The sequence below is a fragment of the Pteronotus mesoamericanus genome, unplaced genomic scaffold, assembly GCF_021234165.1.
Source record: "Pteronotus mesoamericanus isolate MK-2021 breed Mesoamerican mustached bat unplaced genomic scaffold, CSHL_Meso_final scaffold_31, whole genome shotgun sequence".
Lineage (NCBI taxonomy): Eukaryota > Metazoa > Chordata > Mammalia > Chiroptera > Mormoopidae > Pteronotus > Pteronotus mesoamericanus.
In genome coordinates, this window is record NW_026555312.1 from 4,016,174 (window position 1) to 4,039,484 (window position 23,311).

Genomic DNA, 23,311 nt, shown 5'->3' on the forward strand with positions numbered 1-23,311 from the left:
AAATGGAATTCGTTTAAAAGGTTACTGGTTTCAATTATAAGTTGTCAAAAACATTACAAAGAACTTCAAGTCTTGTGAAGCAGAAAACAGCTGGGAAGAGGAAAATGGCACACTGCTTCTCAAGGAAATGGTTAACATTTATGTATGTACTACAGGCTTTGCTGAATGAAAGAATTTGACATTCCATCAGGCTTAGATATTCCATGGTACAAGACAAAGACAGAAGTAGAATTGGAAATAGAGAAGTAGCAGGACCAGCTTAAAAGCCACTTTCTCAATTAGGAGGCTGGTGAATACATTCAGCCAAGATGTGAGTAATTCAGTGGTTCATAAAATGGGGTTTTTGAGAGCAGTGTGTGAGATATCAAAAATGTGGTTATCAAGGGAACTAACACATTAAATTCGAGTGTATATTTAAAGATGTTCTTTTTATCCTACGTGTTTATAAATTAATACAGGCTATCTCCCTGCTAGGCAAAATGAAAGGTTTTGGTGAAAGACTTGATACTTGCTGGCTTTTTAGTAAAGACAGAAAGAATGAAAAGAATTTTAAAAGATATTCAAATGAAGAGAAAAAATAAAGAGGTAACTTGTTATCAATCTAGCTACTGAATGATGAATATTCTTATAGAAGTTAATTCAGGATATTTCATATTAAAAGTTATACAGTCGGAGATTAAGTTGGAGGCAGAGGCCATGAGAATGCATCTCTCATATTTCCTACTGCAAGAAGTGTCTCTGACTGATGGCCCCAGCTACTATGCTCTGAATGCATCACTATGTTCACAACAAGATCACACTTCTGAAAGGCACACCAAACCAAGGACTGAGCATGGCAGGAACATTAGGGTAGGTCTGTAAGACAAAGGACTCCTCCGATGGGCAATTTTTGACTCGAAGATTCCCCATCAGATTTGCCATGGCTGCAAATTATTCTGTCTTTCTTTCCTTCTCTCCCTCCTTCCTAAAGAGGTTCAATCTGCAACCCCGTCTATTAACTTTTCAAGCCTTTTGCAGTTACATACCATTTTCAAAATGTTAATCCTTCTTAAAATCACACAAACTAATAAGACCTGGCCTTTTGAGCCCTTCTCTTAGATACATTACCAGGCAGAATAACTAAAAACCTCAACAAGAACATAAACACACAAACAAAAATACCTAGGTACTTCAGTGCTACGATGACAAATTTAAAAAGCAGAAACGATATGAAGCAGAATTAAAACATAGGGGCTAAGAATTTAAATACAAAAAATAGTGAAAAAGATAAAAGAAAATATTAGTAATATGTAGGAACAAGAAGTCATAAAAAAGAATAAATTAGAAATACTATGTAAGGACTTCCATCTATATTAATGGCAGGCTAAGTAATTATGAACTAACCCTCCTGCTGGGGAAGGCAACTAAAATAGCTAAATGAAATGTAAAAAGTATCTTTTGTAAAGCACCAAAGAGCTAATAAAACATTTATCTAGAAAAGTGCTTAAAACCAAAGGGATAAGCACACACAAAATATTTACAAAAACTGATCACAAAGTGGACCATAAACCAAATCTCAACAAATTTCAAGACTGTAACCCTACAGAAAATGTTATGTGATCACAAAGCAACTGTATCAAATATTAAGAACAACAAAACAAAAAGCTAGAAAAGAAAGAAAACTTTAAAAATCATCATATGTATGATGATTTGAAATTACAGAGAGTTACAGTTGCAAAAAATCCATAGGTAAAAGAAGAAATCAGAATGGAAATTAGAAAATACAACAAATTGATTGATAATAAGAATACTACAACTCAAAGCTAATACAGTTACATACATATTTATTTCCTGTAAATATACAATATGTATATGCCTGTAAATTCTTGCATTCTGTAAAACTGCATACTAAATATAACAGGGCTTATGAAAAAAATTATTGAAGCAAACTACTAAAAAATCCATGCAACCTTGTAAAAATAACACTAACCTAAATAATAATCCTAATAAAAATACTAGCACAGTTAAATAGGCATGTTAAATTCCTCATAAAACTGTACATACATAGGTATAACACGTTGTGGGTTTTTTTAAGTAGCTTGATGACGTTGGGTGTAACAAGAGGCTGCTAAGTTATAAACATAAAGGACAAAATGCCCAAAGAATGGGCATTGCATAATACATATTTTAAGGCAAAATATATGGCCAACCTAGGCCGAGAGGAGAATCAGGTAAAAAAGCATCATGTATAGTATTGTAGTCCTCTGAGTATTCAGCTGTGTTCAACTAGATTTGTGGATTTTATGTTAAGTTACTGGAATAATGAAGCCAATATTATACTCCAAAAAACTTCTAATCATGAGTGCTAAAAACTATAAAACATTATTTCTCTCTTCTATTATACTCTAAATAGAATGAAAGAGAGAGCATAAGCAACCATCCAGATAATCAATGTTTGAATAATTTAGGACTGGTGAAAGGATATCTACAAGTTATTACAGGTTTGAAACAACCTAATGCTTTGAGCATTTCACTCATCTGCTAAAAGTCAGAGAATCAGTGAAGACAAATTCTATGCCTGTCAAAATGAAGCTCCATAATTTTTTTAAGTAGGATTCTTGTATAAGTTTATCATGTTAATGAGGATTCCCTGTTGAGAACTGAGATCACAATTTAACTTTATCATCATCTAAATTTAGTACAACAAAAGTTCTTATTTAGTCGTAAGTAAGCAATTGTTAAGTTTACTAGCAATGATGTAAAGATTACCAGTTGGTTTGAAATTAACACCTTCATCCATCGTTATCAAGTCCAGAGATGACAAATCATTCAGATTCTTCAAACATAATTCTGTTCAATTGTAGAAAACACATTTTTATTTTTGTAAAATAAGGAAACAGCACAAAATAGAATTTATTTTTAAATATGCTTAAGTTATGTTTCTGTTCTGGAAAGAACTGTAATCCCTATTTAAGCACTAAGAAAAAAGCTCATTTAAATAAAAGTGCTGAGTGATATGCTAAAAAGATTTTCTACTAGTAACAATTATACAAATAATAATATAACACTCAGTAAGCAATAAAATAGCATCTACAACTTGGAGCTTTTAAAGTTATAGGTAGTATTACTATTATTTAATGTACAAGTTAGGAACCTAACAAATAGAGGCGCTAAGTAACTTGCTCTAGATCTAAGTAACCATTTTTGTTATATGACTCTCAGTAAGATAGTGGTTTCAATTCTTTTAACTTTTATCAAAGATATATACACACAAAGTATAGAGTCAATTAGCTGTAAAAGAATTGTTCCAAAAATATACCAGTCTTTCCCCTCTTCTGGGTTTGCCACTCTTGAAGCAATCACTTACGCTTTTAGCTGATGCTTTTGGTTTTTACAGCAGCATATCTGAAAATGCCACTATTGCTACTTGGAAGAAATCTTTGAATAGGAAGCAATGCAAGTCACTGGCACTGACTGAAGGGGATCAGAGCAATTAACCTAGCCTGCTGCTTCAGGTGCTCTCTCTGGCCCTTGCTATGGAAACAGCTCACAGCAGAGTGGGATTACCACAATTTGTTCAAACTGAACTAGAGTAATGGCTCAAAAATACACAGCCCTGTAGAAGGCAAGGTTCTTTGGGAAATACTTTGGTTTAAGAACATTGCTTAGGCAGCTTGATAGTTTTGTTAAGTAAGGCTTTTGAAGTTTTTGCTAATTTTCTTATTACCCACTACTAAGTTAACATTCAGTAAATTTATCAGCCAAAGAAGAATGTTTATTATATGCTGAGCACTATTCTAAGCTCTAGGTTTATAGTAGTGAGTAAGACAAGGTTCTTTCAGAACTTTTTACTGGAGAAAGCAATCAATACACAAATATAAATAATAATAGTTTCAGGTATTGAAAAGTACTATGAAGGAAAATAAAAGCTGAAAAAGGACCTACAGAATGATGGTTTTTTAGCTACTAACTAAAGCTTATGTGTATTACTGGTACAAAGCTATGTAATTCCTGATATAAAGTAAGGATACAATCATCCTAAATTTCAACATACATAAACACATCAACTTTCCCAAGAAACATGAAAATAGCAATAACAATCTACAAATCATTTTGCCTTCCTCTCTGTAAAGGTTGGTTTAAATAAAGTAATCCAGGAAAGCCTCTTTGGGCATCTGGTATCTGAACAAAGACCTGAATGAAATGATGGTGCAGGCCATGTAAAATTTGTGAGAAGTACTCCAAGGATAAGGAACAGATAGTGCAAAAACCTAAAGTGGGAAAGAGCTTCATGTATTCAAGGAATAGCGACAGAGCCAACTGGAAGAGAGAGTAGAATAAAAGAGAGGAAAGTGACAAGAGACGAAACCAGAAAAATATGCAGGGAGATATCAAGTAGGACTTTGTGGGCTCTGGTGAAAGTTTGTATTTTATTCTAAAAGTGATGGGGAGCTACTGGAGGATATTGAGCAAGAAAGTATAACCAAATTTAGAAATAGCATATTCTATGCTAAGGATCCTCCCTAAAAAGTTTAAGGCAGACCTCCCTTCAAGGATACCAAAACATATTCAGTTCAGTTATATAATAAATTGGGCTGTTATTTATAGGCAAAACTTAGCTACTCTATAATGACTGAAGATAAGGCAAATATAAATTGTGATTCTGCCAATTTAGTCAAAAAGTTAAATCATTACAGTAATCAGAATATAGCAAGATATTTCTTGGACTATCTGACTTCTTGTGTGTATTTTATCATGATCAAGATATATGCTTTAAAAACTCAATTACAAAATTGGCCATTAAATAGAAGATAATAAAACTATTTTACAGATGGTTCTCAGCATGAGTTTCATAAATATATGCTATGGCTTATCACATCTTCCAACAATATATTTATGCTTTAAGCAATACAATTTTACCATTTCATATTTATTTCTGCATTTTTATTTGCCATATGTGTATATCCAAGTAGAGAATAGATTAAAAATTCGCTAAATATTTTTAGTAGATCTAGCATTTTTTTCTTTTACTAGAAGAGAGTCAAAATACAAAGAAGAGGTGGCCATTTTTAATCCTAGTAAATTCTCAACAATCTTTTGATATTTTAAAAGATAAATAATGAAATACTGAGTGACTAATGAAAAATAAAGCTGGTGTTTGATAGGAACACATCATTAATACAAATTAGGATATGAAGCCCATAACCAAGGTAGGCTTATATTTCAATAAAAATTAAACTAGAAAAAAAATAGAGTTGTGTCTATATGTAACATTTTCAAAGACCAGAGTCATTTTTAAAATAAAGACAAATAAACCAGGTTAACATATTATACAATGGAAGATAATCTGATAGAACTAATAGACTGATTCAGGAAAAACGTATATGTGCCAAGCTTTATTTTGGTATGAAAGAAGAAATAGTTCATGTATCTTTTTTCTTCAAACAACAGGTTACTTATTTGAAAAAATAAATTAAAAAAATGAAAACAACAACAACAAAAAACACAACAGGTTACTTTTAAAAAAATAATTCACAAGAAAAAAGACAGTAAAAATAATTTACAAAGAGTATTCTCACTTTCACAATAACTGACCTTTTTAATTAAAATGTATAGAATACAGTTTTTTAAGAGAACTTATATCTAACCTTGCAATTTTGCTTCAATTCCATCTTTGTTCAAACCAGATGCAAAACCTGTATAAGTCATAAAAATTTATGAAAAATAAAATAGAACTGAATTCATCTTTATAAGCTTGGTTTATACCTTAGTTAGTCCAAGTAAATATTAAATAAAAAATAGCTTATGAGTTAAAACAAGACTTAAACATCTATAGAAAATAACCACAGTGGTGAAATTCTTCCAATACCAAATGGCTTATCCATTCCTTATTTGATTGTATAACAGTTACCAGGAATATTCTATGTACTGTTTTTCCTTAGAGAGCTGAATGTTTTGAACCTGTGTCCATTAGAATGGTATTGCAACAAGTCAAGTTTTAATTTGTTATATAGCAATCTCAATTATTATTTTATAGACTGTACCACAAGAAAGAACCCTCTAGAAGCAACATAACCAGGCATGTGCTAGCTTTAGAAACAGAATGAAAATTCCAGCAGCAATAGTAGTACTATATAGTCTGATGCGAACACCAGTTCAAATAAAATTTAAGACTATAATTTTACTTTAAATTATTTTAAATAATTTTAGGAATTTTTGTTATTTTTGAGTTAATTTTTTTCTAAAATGTGTATTTTTAGTGGGGCTGATTTCAAAGACTGGGGTGAAATAATAAAGATATCTCACATTTGTCTATTCTTGCCTCTAAATGTATTTATGATTGTTGTTACTTTTGTTTCTGTTACCTATCAGCTTCTATAATCTATTTTGTGACCAATTAAAATAAGTATAGTTCCAACTGGCTTGAAAAAATTATGACTTTTCAAAATAAAAGAAACAAACCATAATGAGATGGATTTTTCAAGGCTCTGATATAAAGCAAAGTTGATCGTATCCATTCCAAAGCAATATTTACATCTGTGATGGTATGCAATACTATCTCTGCATTTAAATGCTCAATAAGATGTCTGTGCAAACTAATGGGAAAAAAATCTTTGCATTAGTAATAGGTATTTTAATGCCACAGCTCTTACTCTTTTAAACTTCAACAGTATTTTAAATAACTCATTAATATAACTGAATAATATACTCATTACTACTTTAATAATTCATTAAAATAAATTAATTTTCAAAATATAAGAGAAAACCATTATGTCAGTTCAACTTTCATAAATATTACAAATTTCTCTCCATTCCATGGTTCTAGAAGACTTTATTGCTTTAAAAAGAAGTGGGGAATGACAACAAATAACAAGTGTTGACGAGGACATGGAGAAAAGGGAACCCTTGTGCATTGTTGGTGGAACTGTAAATTAGTGCAGCCGCTATAGAAAGCTGTGTGGACACTCCTCACTATTATATGACACAAATTCTACTTCTCGATATTTATCTGAAGAAAACAAAAACACCAATTTGAAAAAATATATGCACCCCTATGTTTACAATAACCAAGATATGACAGAAACTTAGGTGTTCATCTATAAATTGAATGGATAAAGAAAATGTGGTACATATATACAATGGAATATTACTCAGCCATTAAAAGGATGAAGCCTTGCCATTTGCAACAACATAGATGGACCTAGAGAGTGTTATAGTAAGTGAAATAAGTCAAAGAAAAACAAATATTATATTATTTCACTTATATGTGGAATCTAAAAAACAAAACAAACAAAATGAAACAAAAACAAACTCACAGATACAGAGAACAAACCAGTGGTTGCCAGAGGAGCAGGGGTGGGGATTTGGGCAGAAAGCGAGAAGAGGATTAAGAAGTACAAACTTCCAGTAATACAATAAGTCACAGAGATATAATGTACAGCATAGGGAATAGAGTTAATAATATGGTAATAACTATGTATGCTGATAGATGGTTACTAGACTTATTGTGGTAATGACTTGGTAAGATATACAAATGCTAAATCACTGCTGTACACCTTAAACTAATATGGTATGCTGTATGGCAACTATAAGTAAAAATACATTTTAAAAAAATAAATTTTTTTAAAAGGTAGGGAGTGAATTATATCCTATTTTCTCCAAGAGTATTATAATCAAATATTTAACTAAATGGTCTCAGCTTGCCTATCCTCTATCATTAAACAAAATTTTAAGATGTAAAAAGATGTGAAAATTATATTCCTCTTCTTATTACTAATTTGAACTTTTATAACAAGGACATATGGTATTGCATGCTAAGAAATGTTGTTGAATAAAAATATTGTATTGTTTAACCCTTAAATTTCTTGAAAGGACACAAACTTTCTAGTTAAGGTTATTGAAAGGCTGTAAGCAAATAGCCTTAGAAAAGTCCCAACAAAATTCCCTCTTAATATATTAAAACATATTATAGGCTACATTAACAATATCTTTTGGGAACATATTCTGTATTACCTGCTCTCTACAGTGTCACTACAAGCTAACATCTGAATATACTTCTCTTTTGTACTTAACCGAGTCATTATAACTGCAGTAGCTGTAGTGTCAAACTGGAGGGAAAAAAAAGATACACAAACACACAGAGAGAAATTTAGTAAACATGAACATATGTTGATTCCAGTCCTCTTCAACACTCAAGACTTTGATTTTATATTAAATAGTCTCCTGTCTCAAATAACAGATCAAAAAGGCCTTAAAAATGCTTCTGAATTTTAATGTTAACTGAAAATTTAATTTAAAAATCTTCCAAGAATATAGATGTAAAACCACCACTTTGGTTTCAATGTAACATAATTTTGAGAGTGGTAAAATCAAAACAATCTTAGGTAACTATATAAAAGTTGTAATATTTGGTGTAGTTTACATATAATCTAATTTATCCTAAAAAAAATAATTGTTTAAAACAGAAGTTTGACATTCTCTGAAAAGACATTCTCCCTAAATATTTCCTTAGTACCTACATGAATGACTTCTTTATTCAAGTATTTGTCAGAGTAGGGTATGTTTTGTAATGTGTATGAGCTGATTTGTAATTATCATAATACCTGGGAACCACTACTAGCATTTGTGCTAGGATTCTGCAATGCATGATAGTCCTACACAATGAAAAACTGCCCCATACAAAAATGCCAAAAGCATCTCCAGTTGAGTAAAAAACAAAACAGAAACAAAAAAAACCCCTCAAAACCACGAAAACCATTACCAGCATACACATTCATAAACTCAAACATTCAACCAACCAACCAACCAACCAATGACAGATGAACTGAGACTTGTCTTATTTCTACTCCTTCATTAAAGCAGATTTTTCTCTCTACATTTAATTTTAAACCTAATCCAAACATGAAAACTTAATCTTTTGTTTAACAAAAAATACACAAAAAAGATTTTTTGTTTTTTTACTTTGTCTTTAAAACAAGTTACAAAAAGTAAAATAGCGTGACTTACTTGAGGTCGACCAGCTCTACCAATCATTTGTAGAATATCTGTTTCACTGTACTCTTCAAACATTCCTCCAGCATAATGCATTGTAGATTTTATAATTACTAGGTGAGCAGGCAAATTTACTCCCATAGCTAAAGTACTGGTAGTAACTGCATCAGATTAAGGAATATTACTTCCAAGCTATATAATTTTAATGTTGCAGGTAGACATTTTCTTATAAAAGGTATATTTTTATAAATAAAATAGAATCATATATAGGGAATTCATTTAAAAATGAAGAAAACATTACAATGTAAAATTATACATCTTTTAAAATTATTAAATTCTTACTTTTCAAATTGCACTATGCTCAATAACATGATAAAGAACTAAAACTGGCAAAAGGTTTACTATGACACGTATGTGCATGAACAGTTACATAATATTGGACTTGAGAGAAATGCATAAACAAATTACTTGAGCTTTTTCTTTTATCCTCTTAAAAAATAATTTTCCAAAATATCTTATAATACTCACAAAAATATATTTTACTTACAAAGAGCTGGTAGATCTCCAACAGTAAAAGCTCCTTCAACTACTTTTCTATCTGACAGCTCCATACCAGCATGATGATAAGCAACACCATGTATTAAGATATCTATAATGGAAATATATCATCTGTTATGTACTGTTAGTATTTCATCAGCAATTGACTCTTTAACTATAGCTAAAACACAATTCAACCATTATCTCTAAACCTACCTCTCAGTTTTGAATCTCTTATGGAATACGTATGCTTCTGTAACCTATTTAAAAATACCATAAAGTCATTGAGTTATTCCTATGAATATCAAAAAACTCTTAGTTTATTAATTTTAAGCTTAAAGATACAAAAATATTTTCACAATATCATTATTTGAAAGCCATCTTTAAATAGGCAGAGAAAAATCTAACTTTCATACTCAAAAGGGGAAGAGCTGAGGGAGGGAAGGAGGAAGGGGACAAGGGAAAGTGGTGAGGGGTAGGCAGAGACAAATGTATTTGAAAAAATAAATTAAAATAAAATTTTTAAAAAAATGGGCAAAGGACCTGAATAGAAATTTTTCCAAAAAAGACAAACAAATGACCAACAGAACATGAAAAGGTGCTCAACATCACTAACCATCAGGGAAATGCAAACTAAAACTGCAATTAGATTGCACCTCATATTTTTTAGAATGGCTATTATCAAAAAGACAAGATAGTACTTGCAAAGATGTGGAGAAAAGGGAGCCCTGTGCATTGTTGGTGGGAATATAAACTGGTACAATCACTATGGAATACAGCATGGAGGTTCCACAAAAACTTACAAATAGACCCAGCAATCTCACTTCTGGGTTATATCTAAATGATAAAAAATCAGTATCTCAAAAAGGTATCTGTACTCTCATGCTCATTGCAGAATTATTTCACAATAGTTAAGTATGGAAACAACCCTAAGTGTCCGTTGACAGATGAATGGATAAAGAACAGGTACATGCACACACACACACCCCATTTGGAATACTATTCAGCCTTTAAAAAGAAGGAAATTCTGCCTTTTGCAACAACATGAGTGAACCTGGAGGGCATTATGTTAGGTGAAATTGGTCAGAAAGAGAAAGACAAATACTGAATGGTATCGCTTACATAAGGAATCTACAAAAAAAAAAAAAAGGAAAGAAAAAGAAAATCGAACTCATACAGAGTAGAAAAGTAGTTGCCAGGGGCCGGTGGTAGGAGAAAATAGAGAGGTTGGTAAAATGGTATAAACTTTCAGAAGAAAAAAAAAAGTCCCTAATTTATCATCTGTAACATTAAAAGTTCACTTTGATATCAGGAATTTGAAACACACACTTTCCACAGGAAAAAACATTATCAATGGTGATTATGTTCATGGGTGAAAATATAAGCCTACTCCTATAATCTGCCTGAAAAATAGTTGTAGGGAATAACAGTTTTTAAACCTCTACTATATAACTATTAAGTAAATCAAAAAAGATGGAAATAAGAAATAGTGGTTTACTATGTTCTGAGATATGGCACTTAAAACCAGGTAAGGAGGAGATTTTCCTGACAATCTGTAAAGGAATTCTGGGTACTTTTGAAGATTTTGCAGGTTGGTAGGGTTCGTTCTTAATTATGTCTAAGAACCTCCAAAATTGTGGGTTTTTTATTTCCTTGTTAAAGATATGACACTAGCAGGCATTTTTTTAATATAAAGTTCACAACTTTTTTTAAGGATTCATAATGTAATAAACAGAGGAGAAGGGAAAGACATGTTAGTATTACGTACAAACTCTGTGCAACACACTGTTAGATGTCTTAGATATGTTGTCTTATCTAATTCTCACATTAATATGGTGAGATAGATAGTTGATTCCCATGTATCCAACCCTGATTAAGCAACTGAAGCTGAGAGAAGCTAAGTGATATGCTCAATGGTTCACAGCTCATAAAGTGGCAGCACTGCCATTCAAATCTGGGTCTTTAACTTCACGCTGTTTCTAATACAAGCATTTTATTCCTGAAACAGGAACAAAAAACGTGGATAAAGAAAGAAGGACAAAGAGTGAAGAAATAAGGGAAATGAAGGAAAGAGAAGCTTTCCTTAAATAACTAGGTAAGAGTAAGAAATAAGAAAAGGAATTATGATACATGTTTCTATGTAAAAAAAAATGATTATCTGAAATAAAATGAGCTAATTTGTCTGCAGCAGAGAACAGGATAAAAGGAAAAGGGTGGAATGGATATTAGTTTTAAGGGTACTTCTGTGATACCTATTTTAGTTCCTTACTCACACAAATAGGTTTAGCTAAAAAATGCTAATTAATTATTAAATATTTACCTTGGGAATCCATACAGTTATCTCTGTGAATGATGCCACCATTGCACAAGAATTCCATAAGTTTTATTAACTGATTTAAAAGTTAGTTTATGAGCAATAAAATAAGTCTCATCATTTGATAGCCACGTTTCTCACTAAACATCATATAGCCCAATTTGATCAACTAGTTTACTCACCCAACAAATAGAAGGCTTTCAACTCATAGTTACTTATAGCCTCTTTATTCTATATTTTTCTAAAAGTTCCAGTTTTACCTTTACCCTATTATGAGTTTTATAATGAACTGGTAAACTTGTTTTTGAACCTCCATCTTCGTTAAAACATATAGAAAATTAATAATCAAGACTGTTATAAAACCAAGGGCAGCTGGTATAAAAACTATCAGTCATGACTTCATTACAGAAAAGGTTTTTATCAGCAAAATGACCTGATGTGTACATTCTTCCAATATGTTTGATCTGTGGCCATAAATAGCCAAGGAGTATTCTGACTAAAACTAAAAGCTCAGGAGACATTGTCACTATGAGAAAACTACCAATTAGCTTCCTGAAGTTAACCACAAATTTTAACATATAGAAATATATTATTATTTAAATGCAAAATACAACAGAAAAACTATTTAATAAAAAGCTAAAGAGACCAAAACCCAAAGAAGTGGGGCACGTTAGACAGGTTTGGAAACCTTTGTAACAAAATGTGGGGGCTGATAGACAAAATGAAGTCTTGTGGGAGTTGCTAGAATGTGACTGATTAAATAGGAAGTGACATAAGCAGTAGTCTCTTCCCCTAGTCTACACCAACTCAAAATGGCATTCCATTCCATTTCACTTAGTTTTTTCTCAGGGAATAAAGCAAAAGCAGAACATACAAATGAAATTCTCAACTGTTTATTGTTCTTAGTAAAGGTTGGCTGTGATATTTGATAAATATTCTTTGGAGTTGCAAAACAGAGAGTTGTGTAGAAAGAAATCTATGCTATTATTATGTAGTTAGCATTATTTTTCACTTTTTCCCTGTCTACCTCTCATACGTCATCTACTTTTTGGCTGTAAGCAATTGGTTGGTTTTTCTCTCTCTCCCTGGTTCTTTACTGTATCTTATGTTTAATCTTGTTTTGTTGGTATTTGTAATAAAAGTACTACTCTGCATGCTTCAAACCATAGAGATCTTTTTTCATATGGCAGTAACTAAAGAGATCAAGTTAAATCTTTCAAGTGGAAGTAAAATTATAAAAATAGTATGTAGAGTATGAATAAATGGCTATATAGGTAATTCTTTATTAGACTAGATGTCCTGAAATCCATCTTTTTAATGAATAGAAAGACAAGGAATGTCAGAAAACAAAAGAGGTATCCTCTAGGCTTGGTATAAATCTTTGATCAACAAAGTGACCAGAGGTGGTAGCCACAGAATAGACTGGTCCAAAGTGCAGAAAAGCATATCCCCCTATACAAAATTAGTTAGAAAAATCACTCTTTGCTCATATATATATGTAAACATATCATCCAATTTTAGTCTGAGGTCTATCACCTTAAATGTTTATTGATTCCCAAAAGTTGTTATTAATAACAAAAAGCTAATATTAATTATTAACCATGTGCTGACACTCTGCTGAGAATTGCTAAGAATTGAGTGGTAAATCAGATGATTTTAAGTCTCCCTTTCCTCAATAAGTTTATAATCTAATGAATAGAACAGATATTAAAAAACAAACAATTATATCAAGTACTATGAAATAAACAATACAAGTATCTATGAAAAGTAAATAAAGGGAAACTGAAGATCGTAAAACACTTCCCAAGAAACTGACATTAAAGGTGAAATTTTAAGGATGAACAAGAGTTAGGTTAAAAAAAAATTCTAGGCAAAGAAAACACAATGTAGGAAAGCCCTATATAGGGTAACAGTTTGGTGTGTTTACAGAACAGAGAATCCAATATGTCTTGATTATAGTGGGTAACGGGGGAGCATGTTCATGATGAGTCTGGAGAATTAGCCAGATATCCCACTACACAAGGTAATGCAGGCCATATTAAAGATTTAGGATTTTATCCTAAAGACAATAGGAAACTATTAAAGGGTTTTAAGCAGGAAACTGAGATAGCAGATTTCCAATTTTAAACAATCACTCTGCAATGTAGATAATAAAGTGAAATGTGTGTGTGTGGTCAACAGATAAAAGGCAAGAGATTAAAAGTGACTTGAACTAGAGGTGGCAGTGCTGATGGAAACAAAATAGAGATACATTTAGAAGTAAGAATAAGCAGGACTTAGTAACTGACTGCCTATGGGACGGAAAGTGAGAGAGATATCAATATATAGATTTCTGCTGTAAACAACTAGGAAGATGGTGTATAATTAAGATGGGGAACACTGGAGGAAAGGCTGGTTTGAGAGAAAGAACTAAGGTGCTGTTTTGGACATAATGAGTTTGAGATGCCTATAGACATACAACTGGAGATGTTAGTTAGGCAGGTAGACTGTAGACATGGAGCTCAGAATGGAGGTCTGGGTTGGAGCTAAAAATTTGGGAATTCACAGACATATATAAATATGTGTGTATATATATATACTTTGAACCCATGTGACAGATACAAGTAGCTAGTTGCGTGGAATTAGCAAGAATAAACCTCGGCTAGAACCCCTAGAATGCTAACATTTATTTTTTAATTATATTGTTTTTATTTATATTTTAAAGAGTTTATTTTTTTGGAGAGAGTGGAAGGGTGAAAGAAAGGAAGAAGAATATTGATGTGAGAAATGTTGATTGGTTGCCTCTCATACATACCCCGACCGGAGACCAAACCTGCAACTGAGGCATGTGCCCTGACAGGAATTGAACCAGTGAAATTTCACGTTGTGGGACAACACCCAACCAACTAAGCCACATCAGTCAGGGCTAGAATGTTAACATTTTAGAAAGTTAAAATGTTGAGAGTTGGGTAAATGTAGTGAAAGTGGGACTGAAAATCAGCCACCAGCAAAGTAGGAAGAAAGTTGGTGGAGAATGATCATGGAAGCACAGAGTCCAGAGTTTTTAAATAAAGTGGGAGTGGTCAAATGTGTTAGAGGCTCCTCAGAGAAGAATTAACAAGATCCCCTTAGGTAAGAGATTACAACAGATGCTGAATTGAACGTATATAAAAGAAATGAAAACAACAATTTGAATAATCTTTCAAGAAATCTGGCTATGAAATAAAAGACAGGATCATAGCTGCACTAAGATTTATTATCTCAATCCTCCAAATTACTATTATCCTTATTTTAGAGATGAGGAAACTGAGGCTTAGAGCGTCAAGTAGCTTGAAAAGGTTACAAAATTAACCCTGTTTCCTCTTCTCATCTAGGTGATCCCAGAAAGTCTTCCTACCTCCAAGAAAAAAATGAAAAAACATACCTCTGTTTCTGTTCCACAGTCATAATAAATTTAGCATTTTTCACAAGAATAGAAGCAGCCTGTTGCACACCTTTCCTTGTTGCACAAAACTAAAAATGAATAATTTTATATTAAAAATTCATATTAAAAGCTGAGCATTACACTAAAAAATAAGCAACCAATAATCCCTACCACAAGTGTGGGTTTCTGATCAGAGTATGTTTGTATAACACTGGCGACTTTGTAGTTGAGGGCTAAATCAAACTTAAATTCAGTCTGGTTACTACAGCAGGGAAATCCAAGGACCACTTTCCGAAGTTTCACTGGTCTATGTCTCTCATCCATTTTCAGACATATAGCAGGTCTTTCACCATTTGAAAGCCATTCTGCAATCTTTAAATAATAGAAATGTATACAGTAAGTTGTGTCTAATACAGTTTTATCACTAAAAAGAACCCAATTATACACCACATTAAAGTAGAAGTATAAAAATATTTAATCATAGTCTTTTTAAAAATTATATTCATTTACATTATTCTTTTGATATACTGGTAAATACTGTATTATCAATAGCAGTATTTCAAGATTATATACACTTTTATCATGGTAAACTTCCAATTAATTACTATTATTTTGTTTTATTTTCCTTATTAAGAGTCCAAAGTAAAATTAAATTGATTTTGGTAGAAAAATTGAATTTCAAACTATCATTTTAACTTCTTTGTTATTTTTCAGAACTATGTCTAGATACGGCTGACACTTCTGTGTTGTCTTAAGTGCTAGCTGAAGAGTAGCAAAGTAAAGGTTGGCTTAGATTGGTAAGAGTTGACAAGCTTTAAACAAAAAGCAAATAAGTACTTGAGAGATGGCAGTGTCAAAAGCACATGTCAGACTCAATGCTAGAGTCACTAGTTGGAACTGTGTGGTGAGCAATCCTTATCTTCATATAGCCTGCTTAGTAATCAGGCTGCATACCCTTCTATGAAACTGACCATTGCTTTGACTGGAAGATGGATTAATGCGTTCCTAGTTGCACAGAAAAGAATTATTGAAACATTTTCAAGGCAATCATGGTTAGGGATGAGATCACACAAGAATTTACAGTTTGAGAGTGGCAGAAGGCCAATGATGAAGACCCTAATTTAGGGGAAAATTGAGAAAGAGAACTTGGGTTTTTGTTTTTATATATACTTAAAATTTTTCTCTATTAGCCTTAAATATAAACAAAATTGTCATTTTAAGAACAAAAATGATTAATTGTGCCAAATTTAAGATAACAGCAAAGTTTTCCATTGGATTAGACAATATAGCAGCTACTTGTGAAAACAATGCCTAAGAAGTAGCATGAGGAAAAAGTCACATTACAGTAGGCTGAGAAATAAATAGGAGTGAGAAAGCAGAGTGGGATTGTACCGTATTTCAAGTTTGAAAAAAAAAAAGAAATTAGGACATATATACATTATAGAAAATATAAAACTGCATATAATTATTTATTTTCATGTCCATGTACCCAATTAATCATGCGATTACCTTCAAGGACAGGGTTCATATGTTTTCACTTTTGCATGGATCATTCTTGCTTACCACAATGTTAGGCACACAGAATCAGGGGATGTGTACAGTAATCAACTTACCAATTATTTTTACTCTCCACCATACTTTGCTATGCACTAGAGTCAGCAGGTTCCAACAACCATATTATGAGTCATGTTATTGCAAGGTATCTGAAACCCATTACTCTTAAGACTTTTAGATACTAGCAAGCAACAGACTTGCACCAAAAAAATATTTCATTAAAAATAATCACCCAAATTTTATGATCTTAATACTGCCTTCCCTAAGAAATCTAAACATTACTTTCTACAACACACTTTCTATAAAATTGGTTAGGTGATTAACAACAATAACAACAACAAAAAAAAACCCCTCAGTTTTCTCTAAGACTAAAATGACTAAATATTTCACTAGCCATAAAAAGTTTCATAGACTAAAATTTTAACTTACGTCCTCAGCATTTGGAATTGTTGCAGACACAGCTACAAATCTCATTGGAATAATAGAACTGGTATTTTCTAAAGTATGAGATAAAGACTGTACAGTTTTCATTCTGCTAACTACAACTTCAAGAGTTGGTCCACGATTTTCATCTTTTACAACATGTACCTAAGAAAGAAATTTTAAAAAATCATTAGCTATAAAATTTTTTAAAAATCTATCTAATCAATTAAAATTTGTGAGAATATTGATGTTCATCCTTAGAAAAATAAGCATTTCCCAGTTGAAAGGATAAAACAAACATATAGTTTGGTTGAAATGTCTTGCCTTTCTTTCTATCCATTCTAGTCACCTTTTTACATTTATTTCTGAAAGTGAAAAATGTGTTCACTACCTCATCAATGAGAAATAGTCGAACCAGTTGGACCAAAGAGTTGTCTCTCCATTTCCTAGTCATGCTATCCCATTTCTCCTACAGAAAAAAGAGCAAGTGATTTAATAGAAGGGATTGTAATAAATATTATTAAGATATCAATAAAATTTTTAACCTTACATGTTACAAATGATGGGTAATATTTCAGTTAACATCTTAAAAGTATCCTGAACAAAATTTTAAAAATTTGTACGGATTTGAGTCTTTCGAGTGTTTAAAAAAATTGAACTTCCATTTATTTTTAAGCTTAACCAAAAGTATTCAAAATTATAACTAATTACCTCTTTTAATCTCTATCAAAATCCTCCCTCTGCAACACATAATACTTGGGTAGAAGAATACAAGCAATAAATGTGATTACGAATTATCTACAACAACAAATTGCCTGTTCATATCCTCTGTCTAATTTTCCTATTTGGTTGTCTTTTGCTTATTAATTTGTAAGTATTCCGTATATATCTTGAATACTATATTTTATATTGTTTGTTTTTTTACATCGAAAATATATTTTTCTACTTTGTATTTTCTTTTAACATTTTTTTCTGGGTGAAGAGAAATAGATATTGTCTGATAAACTAAGGAAATAATAAAATATAAATAACACCTACTGGAGTTGTCATAATAATATGGGCATGCTGAATCTCAAATAGGTCATCCATTAGTGTATCTCCAGTGAGTTCTTTACACTTCAGTCCTATTGGTCCAAATTTTTCTTTCCAGTCATCAAAACGCTGACTACACAGGGCTTTTATTGGTGCCACTATAACAATATAAGATATTTATTTTGAATGTCAGTGAAATTTTAAAATTATTTTCACAAAAACACTGGTTAACAAAGTTACAATAAAAATACCTATCTAGGTGTTGCCTAATATTTATACATTACTAGTTAACAATACTAGCAATGTATAAATATTAGGCAACACCTAGAGGGAAGGAGGGAGGGGGCAAGGGAAAGTGGTGGGGGGGAGGCAGAGACAAATGTATTTAAAAAGTAAATAAATTTTTAAAAAAAGACAAAAAACAAAAAACAAACAAACAAAAAAAAAGAAGCATATTATTCATCATTATAAAGGTAATCACCAAACAGAACTAAACACAGAAAAAGTGATTTCTCAGGGAATTGTAACTAAGAGTGAAGAGAAGTAGAGCAAGAGATTATTGTTTTTCATTATAATCCTTTTTATGAAAATTGATTTTTTTAATCATGTACATACATTACTTTGATGAAAAATTTAAAAATACATATATACCTAAGAAAGAAGAGAATATGTGGGGATTTCTAGAATTACAATATGTTTGATTTTACTTGTTCATCTTGCCTGTCCTTTTAAAAATAGACCTGTTCAAGAAGGGGGGGCGGGGGAAAAGGAAGGGAAAGGGAAAGTCAAGGAACATATAGCAAGGTCTCATGGACAAAACCAAAGGGGAAGGATTGGGGGGGAGAGGGCAAGGGAAAGTGGTGGGCGGAAGGCAGAGACAACTGGATTTGAAAAAATAAAAAAAAATTAAAAATTAAAATATTTAAAAAAATAAAAATAGACCTGTAAAGGCCAAATTCTCAATTCAAATATTATGTTTTATTTATAACTGAGAAAAATGTGTTCTGAATTTAATTTAACAGTTACAATCAAATGTGGACTATCTTTATTAAAAAAGTATGGTAAAACTAAATAATAAGTCCTATGGGTTGAACTTGAATTTAGTTCTTACCTTAGCCTCAATGGTTTTTTATTATTATAGTTGTTACTCTTAAAATATACAAATACTTACTGTACACAATTTTAATATTTGACCATGGCAATGGTACTTCCATCAATAATCTTGTTATAGCAAGTTCAAACACTACAGTTTTCCCAGAACCAGTTGGTGCACAAATCACAAAATTCCTATCTGTGTAAAGAAGCTAAAATATAAAATTTAATCGGTCATGGAATGTACAGAATTTTTCATTCACATTCTCAATTTGTTAGAAAATATGCCTTATGAAGACTCTATGGAATAAAGAACAGCTTAAACATTTCTATCTCTAACCTTATTAAAATTGTGACCTTGCTCTAGATCCACCACTCTTAAAAAACACTATTAGAATTTACTATCTTGTTTTATTTGTCAAAGTAAATATGGTAGACCTAGAAGAAAATCATTTTTATAGCCTCCAGAGAAATTTTTATAAAGCTAGTCAATACAAACCAACCCACCTAGGAAAATTACATGCATTCATTCAACAATTTTTTGAGTTGCTATAATGTACTAACCACTGAGTGTGGCACTGGGGACATAAAGACAAATGTGATCTAGTCCCTGCCCTTAGAGAGCAAACAATCTAGTAATAAAAAGCAGATAAGGAAATAATTATAATAAAATACTTACATCATCAAAGGCTTTGGACTGTATATAGTTGAAATATGGGAATTCTTTGAAAATACTTCTAAATTTTGCCGCTTAGTATAACATTAAGGGGTCAAATATTTTGGACTTTTAAAAATCAGTTACTTTTAATTTTAAAATTAAATTAAAATTGACTGCCAATAATTAATGATGAGGCTTTAATACTTGCTATTTTGATATCATAAGAAAGGAACTAATAAATATAGAGGAAGGGACCAAGATGGTAACATAGGATGCTCCTAAATTTTCCCACTCCCACGGACCCACCAAATATACCACTACAAACAGTAAGTATGATTTCACCTCAACACAGAACAATTTCCTTCGAGAGAAATCCTGAAACTTGTAGTTAAGTGACTCCTATACAAGGGACAAATGAGAAAATGACATTGAGATAGGCAGGAAAGGCTAAGACAACTCTCACCACAAATTCCACCCCTAGCATAGCACCATACAATTGGGAAGGAACCCCCAATTCCCACCTTTTCCCTGAAGAGCAAAGGGTTTAAACCACACAGCAAGTGACCAAACTTTTAAGGCTTCCCACCTGAAGGATAAGGTCCCCAAAACACCCAGCTCTGTGAGCCAATGGGGCTTGCATTCACAAGTTCCACAGGACTACAGCAAAGAGCAGTTTTTAAATGGGCACAGGAACACCCTCCTTATTTATCCCCCTATAGGTACACATCCAGGCTCCGTATAGAGGAGACAGGCCCATCCTCAGTTTCTCTTTTGGAAGGGATATAACTGCACACTTTCTCAGCTGCTGCCCAAGGTTCTAGCTTCTAATCAGAATACAAATACTACACTTTTTAAGCAATTATATTTTTATGAAGATATACAAAAATTGCTGGATTGTGATAAGTGTTCCTGTTAAAAGTTAAACTAGAATGTATTACTTCTCTGATCAAATTCCCCCCTTTCTCTCAGAGTATATGGCTACAAGGCACTACATGATCTTCCCTCTTCACCTCCACTTCTGCGTTTCTGACCTCATGCCCTACTACTCCTGCCTGACTCATCTCCTCTACCTATATTAAATTCTTTTCTGTTCCTCAAAAACACCGGCCAAATTGTTGTCCAGACTGTTCTTCCTTTCTATTTCCTTGACTTTTCCACTTTCTTCAATTGCTTACTTACATCTCACATTCTCAAAGAAACCTACTCTAATTACATAATTCTAACCCTAAGTCCCTGATCCCAGAATTCCCACATCAATCACCTTTACTCTGCTCTACTTTTTTCTTTCTCCCTGTTACTCATTACCTTCTAAAATACTATATGACTTATTTATACACTTATAATTGTTATCCTGTCTCCAAGAATGTTAACTCCTCAAGGACAATGATTCATTGTCTGTTTTCTTAACTGACATATCCAAAATACCTGAACATTGCCTGGCACACAGTAAGCACCCAATTAATAATAGGTTTGCATTTATTAAGTCAAACAAATAATTTACAAATTTTCATTTTACTTTCAGTTTTGCAGTGTCAGAATATTCATGCCGAAACAAAATGTAATTTTCAGTTTGTCAATCCATCAGCTTTCAAAGCAAACTCATTTTTCCTCCAAAATACGTCTTTCCTATGAAATATTTATTTGTAACAAGCCCATATGGGGGCCATCATGCTGGTTTTTCTCTCATTAAGTAGTTTCCCATCAGTTTACACTCACAAAAATGAATCTCTAATTCAGAGTAGATACAGAACCAATTTTCTACTCATGAGAAAACTCTGCTACTAACATCATTTATCATCACCATCAACACTTGGTATCAAATTTTTCCTTTCATTCAGCAAACTCTCAGCAGTGTCACTGCAATTATATGTTATTACAGGTGGAAAGATGTCTTCAGAACTGAAAATGACAAGACTACTATGGCAGCATCAAGCTGACCAAACTTCTATTGTCCTGAGGATTCAAACATAGTAAAACACTAGAAAAGCAGAAAATAAGCTATATCCCCAAACTCTCAAATTATCATCAATACATTCAGTCTTCCACTTCAATTTAAATATACACTTGGAGAAAATGAAGGGTAGCAGTTTGGTGAGTTTGACAGCAAACGAACTTTTTGAACAATACAATGAACACAATAGTAGGCAGTAGTCTCAATCAATACATAAACCTAAACAACAGAATCACTTCAGCTGTGCTAATACAGCATGAAGATCTTTAAAACTCTCCAAAAGTTACTGTCATAATATGGCAAGTTCCAGTAAGAGATAAAAAGAATTTCCCATCAAACAGATAATGAAACTAATTTTAAGCATTTACTGTTAACCTATTTCCTACGTTCCCACCCTATTTAGATCACTGCAGAAAAGGAAGCACACCAGGATTGAGGCCACATGCTCAGCAGGAGCACTAAAGGCTGTCTACGCCTGAAGTTACTACATCATCATATAAAATCCTTTTTTTGTTCTCTCCCCCTATTCTAACTGAATTCAGTTATCTGCATTGGACACAACTCTTCACAAGAGATCAGGCAAGTATTTTCTAACCATAGTTTAGAATTACCTCAGTTTGCAGAGTAGCCAGGATTGGAATCACTTTCCCTTAGATTTCTTTAACTCAACTGCTCAGGATCTGGAATTCGCTTTGTTTTGCCAAACAGGTGATAACTTTTTGTCAGTTCTAAGTGGCTTTCCCTAGCTTTTGAGTCACTAATTCTATAATTCTAAAGCACAATTTTGACCTGCTCAAAAATTCTGCAGTTTCTCCTCATTTCATAATAAATTTATTAAAAATAAAAACAAAAACTCTTGACCATGATATTCATGGCATTATATAATCTGATCCTAAGATACCTATCCAGCATTATTGCCTGCTACTCACTTACTCAAAACTTTCATTTCAACCAAACTGGAATATTTGTTGTTTCCAAATATATTTCATAATTTACCCTCACTCTTGCTCATGAACACACTTTTCCGAGGACACTTTTGTTACTTAATCTGCTTTTCAATGAATTTTGATATAGGAAGATAAATAAGGCATGGTCCTTGCCTTCATGGAGTGCATAGATCATAGGAAATTAGTCATAAAAACAACTAACGAATTATAATAAAATTGAGTAAGTACACTGTTACAAATATAACACAGGGTACCAAAGAAGCTAGGAGAGTGTTATCACTAGAACACACACATGTACTCAAAATATGTAAATCAGATTATAGGTATAAACTACAAATTAGATTCTTTCAAAAATATTAGATTTGTGAAAATGTTCCCAATCTACAGCATGCCCCATCCTCATTAATTTACCCTTTCTTATGTTTATCCC

The 23,311-nt window shown here is 32.2% G+C and overlaps 1 protein-coding gene across 1 annotated transcript in view; it reads right to left on the minus strand.

Annotated features, from left to right (window-relative positions):
* HFM1 (helicase for meiosis 1) overlaps positions 1–23,311 on the minus strand; it is a 91,548-nt gene that overhangs the window by 54,380 nt on the left and 13,857 nt on the right. Inside the window, 14 exon segments of the mRNA XM_054592054.1 lie at positions 2,749–2,829; positions 5,628–5,675; positions 6,442–6,575; positions 7,993–8,087; positions 8,986–9,131; positions 9,518–9,619; positions 9,724–9,767; positions 15,225–15,313; positions 15,396–15,596; positions 17,208–17,366; positions 17,593–17,670; positions 18,240–18,391; positions 19,405–19,537; positions 20,005–20,075. Of these exon segments, the coding sequence (XP_054448029.1) occupies positions 2,749–2,829; positions 5,628–5,675; positions 6,442–6,575; positions 7,993–8,087; positions 8,986–9,131; positions 9,518–9,619; positions 9,724–9,767; positions 15,225–15,313; positions 15,396–15,596; positions 17,208–17,366; positions 17,593–17,670; positions 18,240–18,391; positions 19,405–19,537; positions 20,005–20,075 (1,533 nt within the window).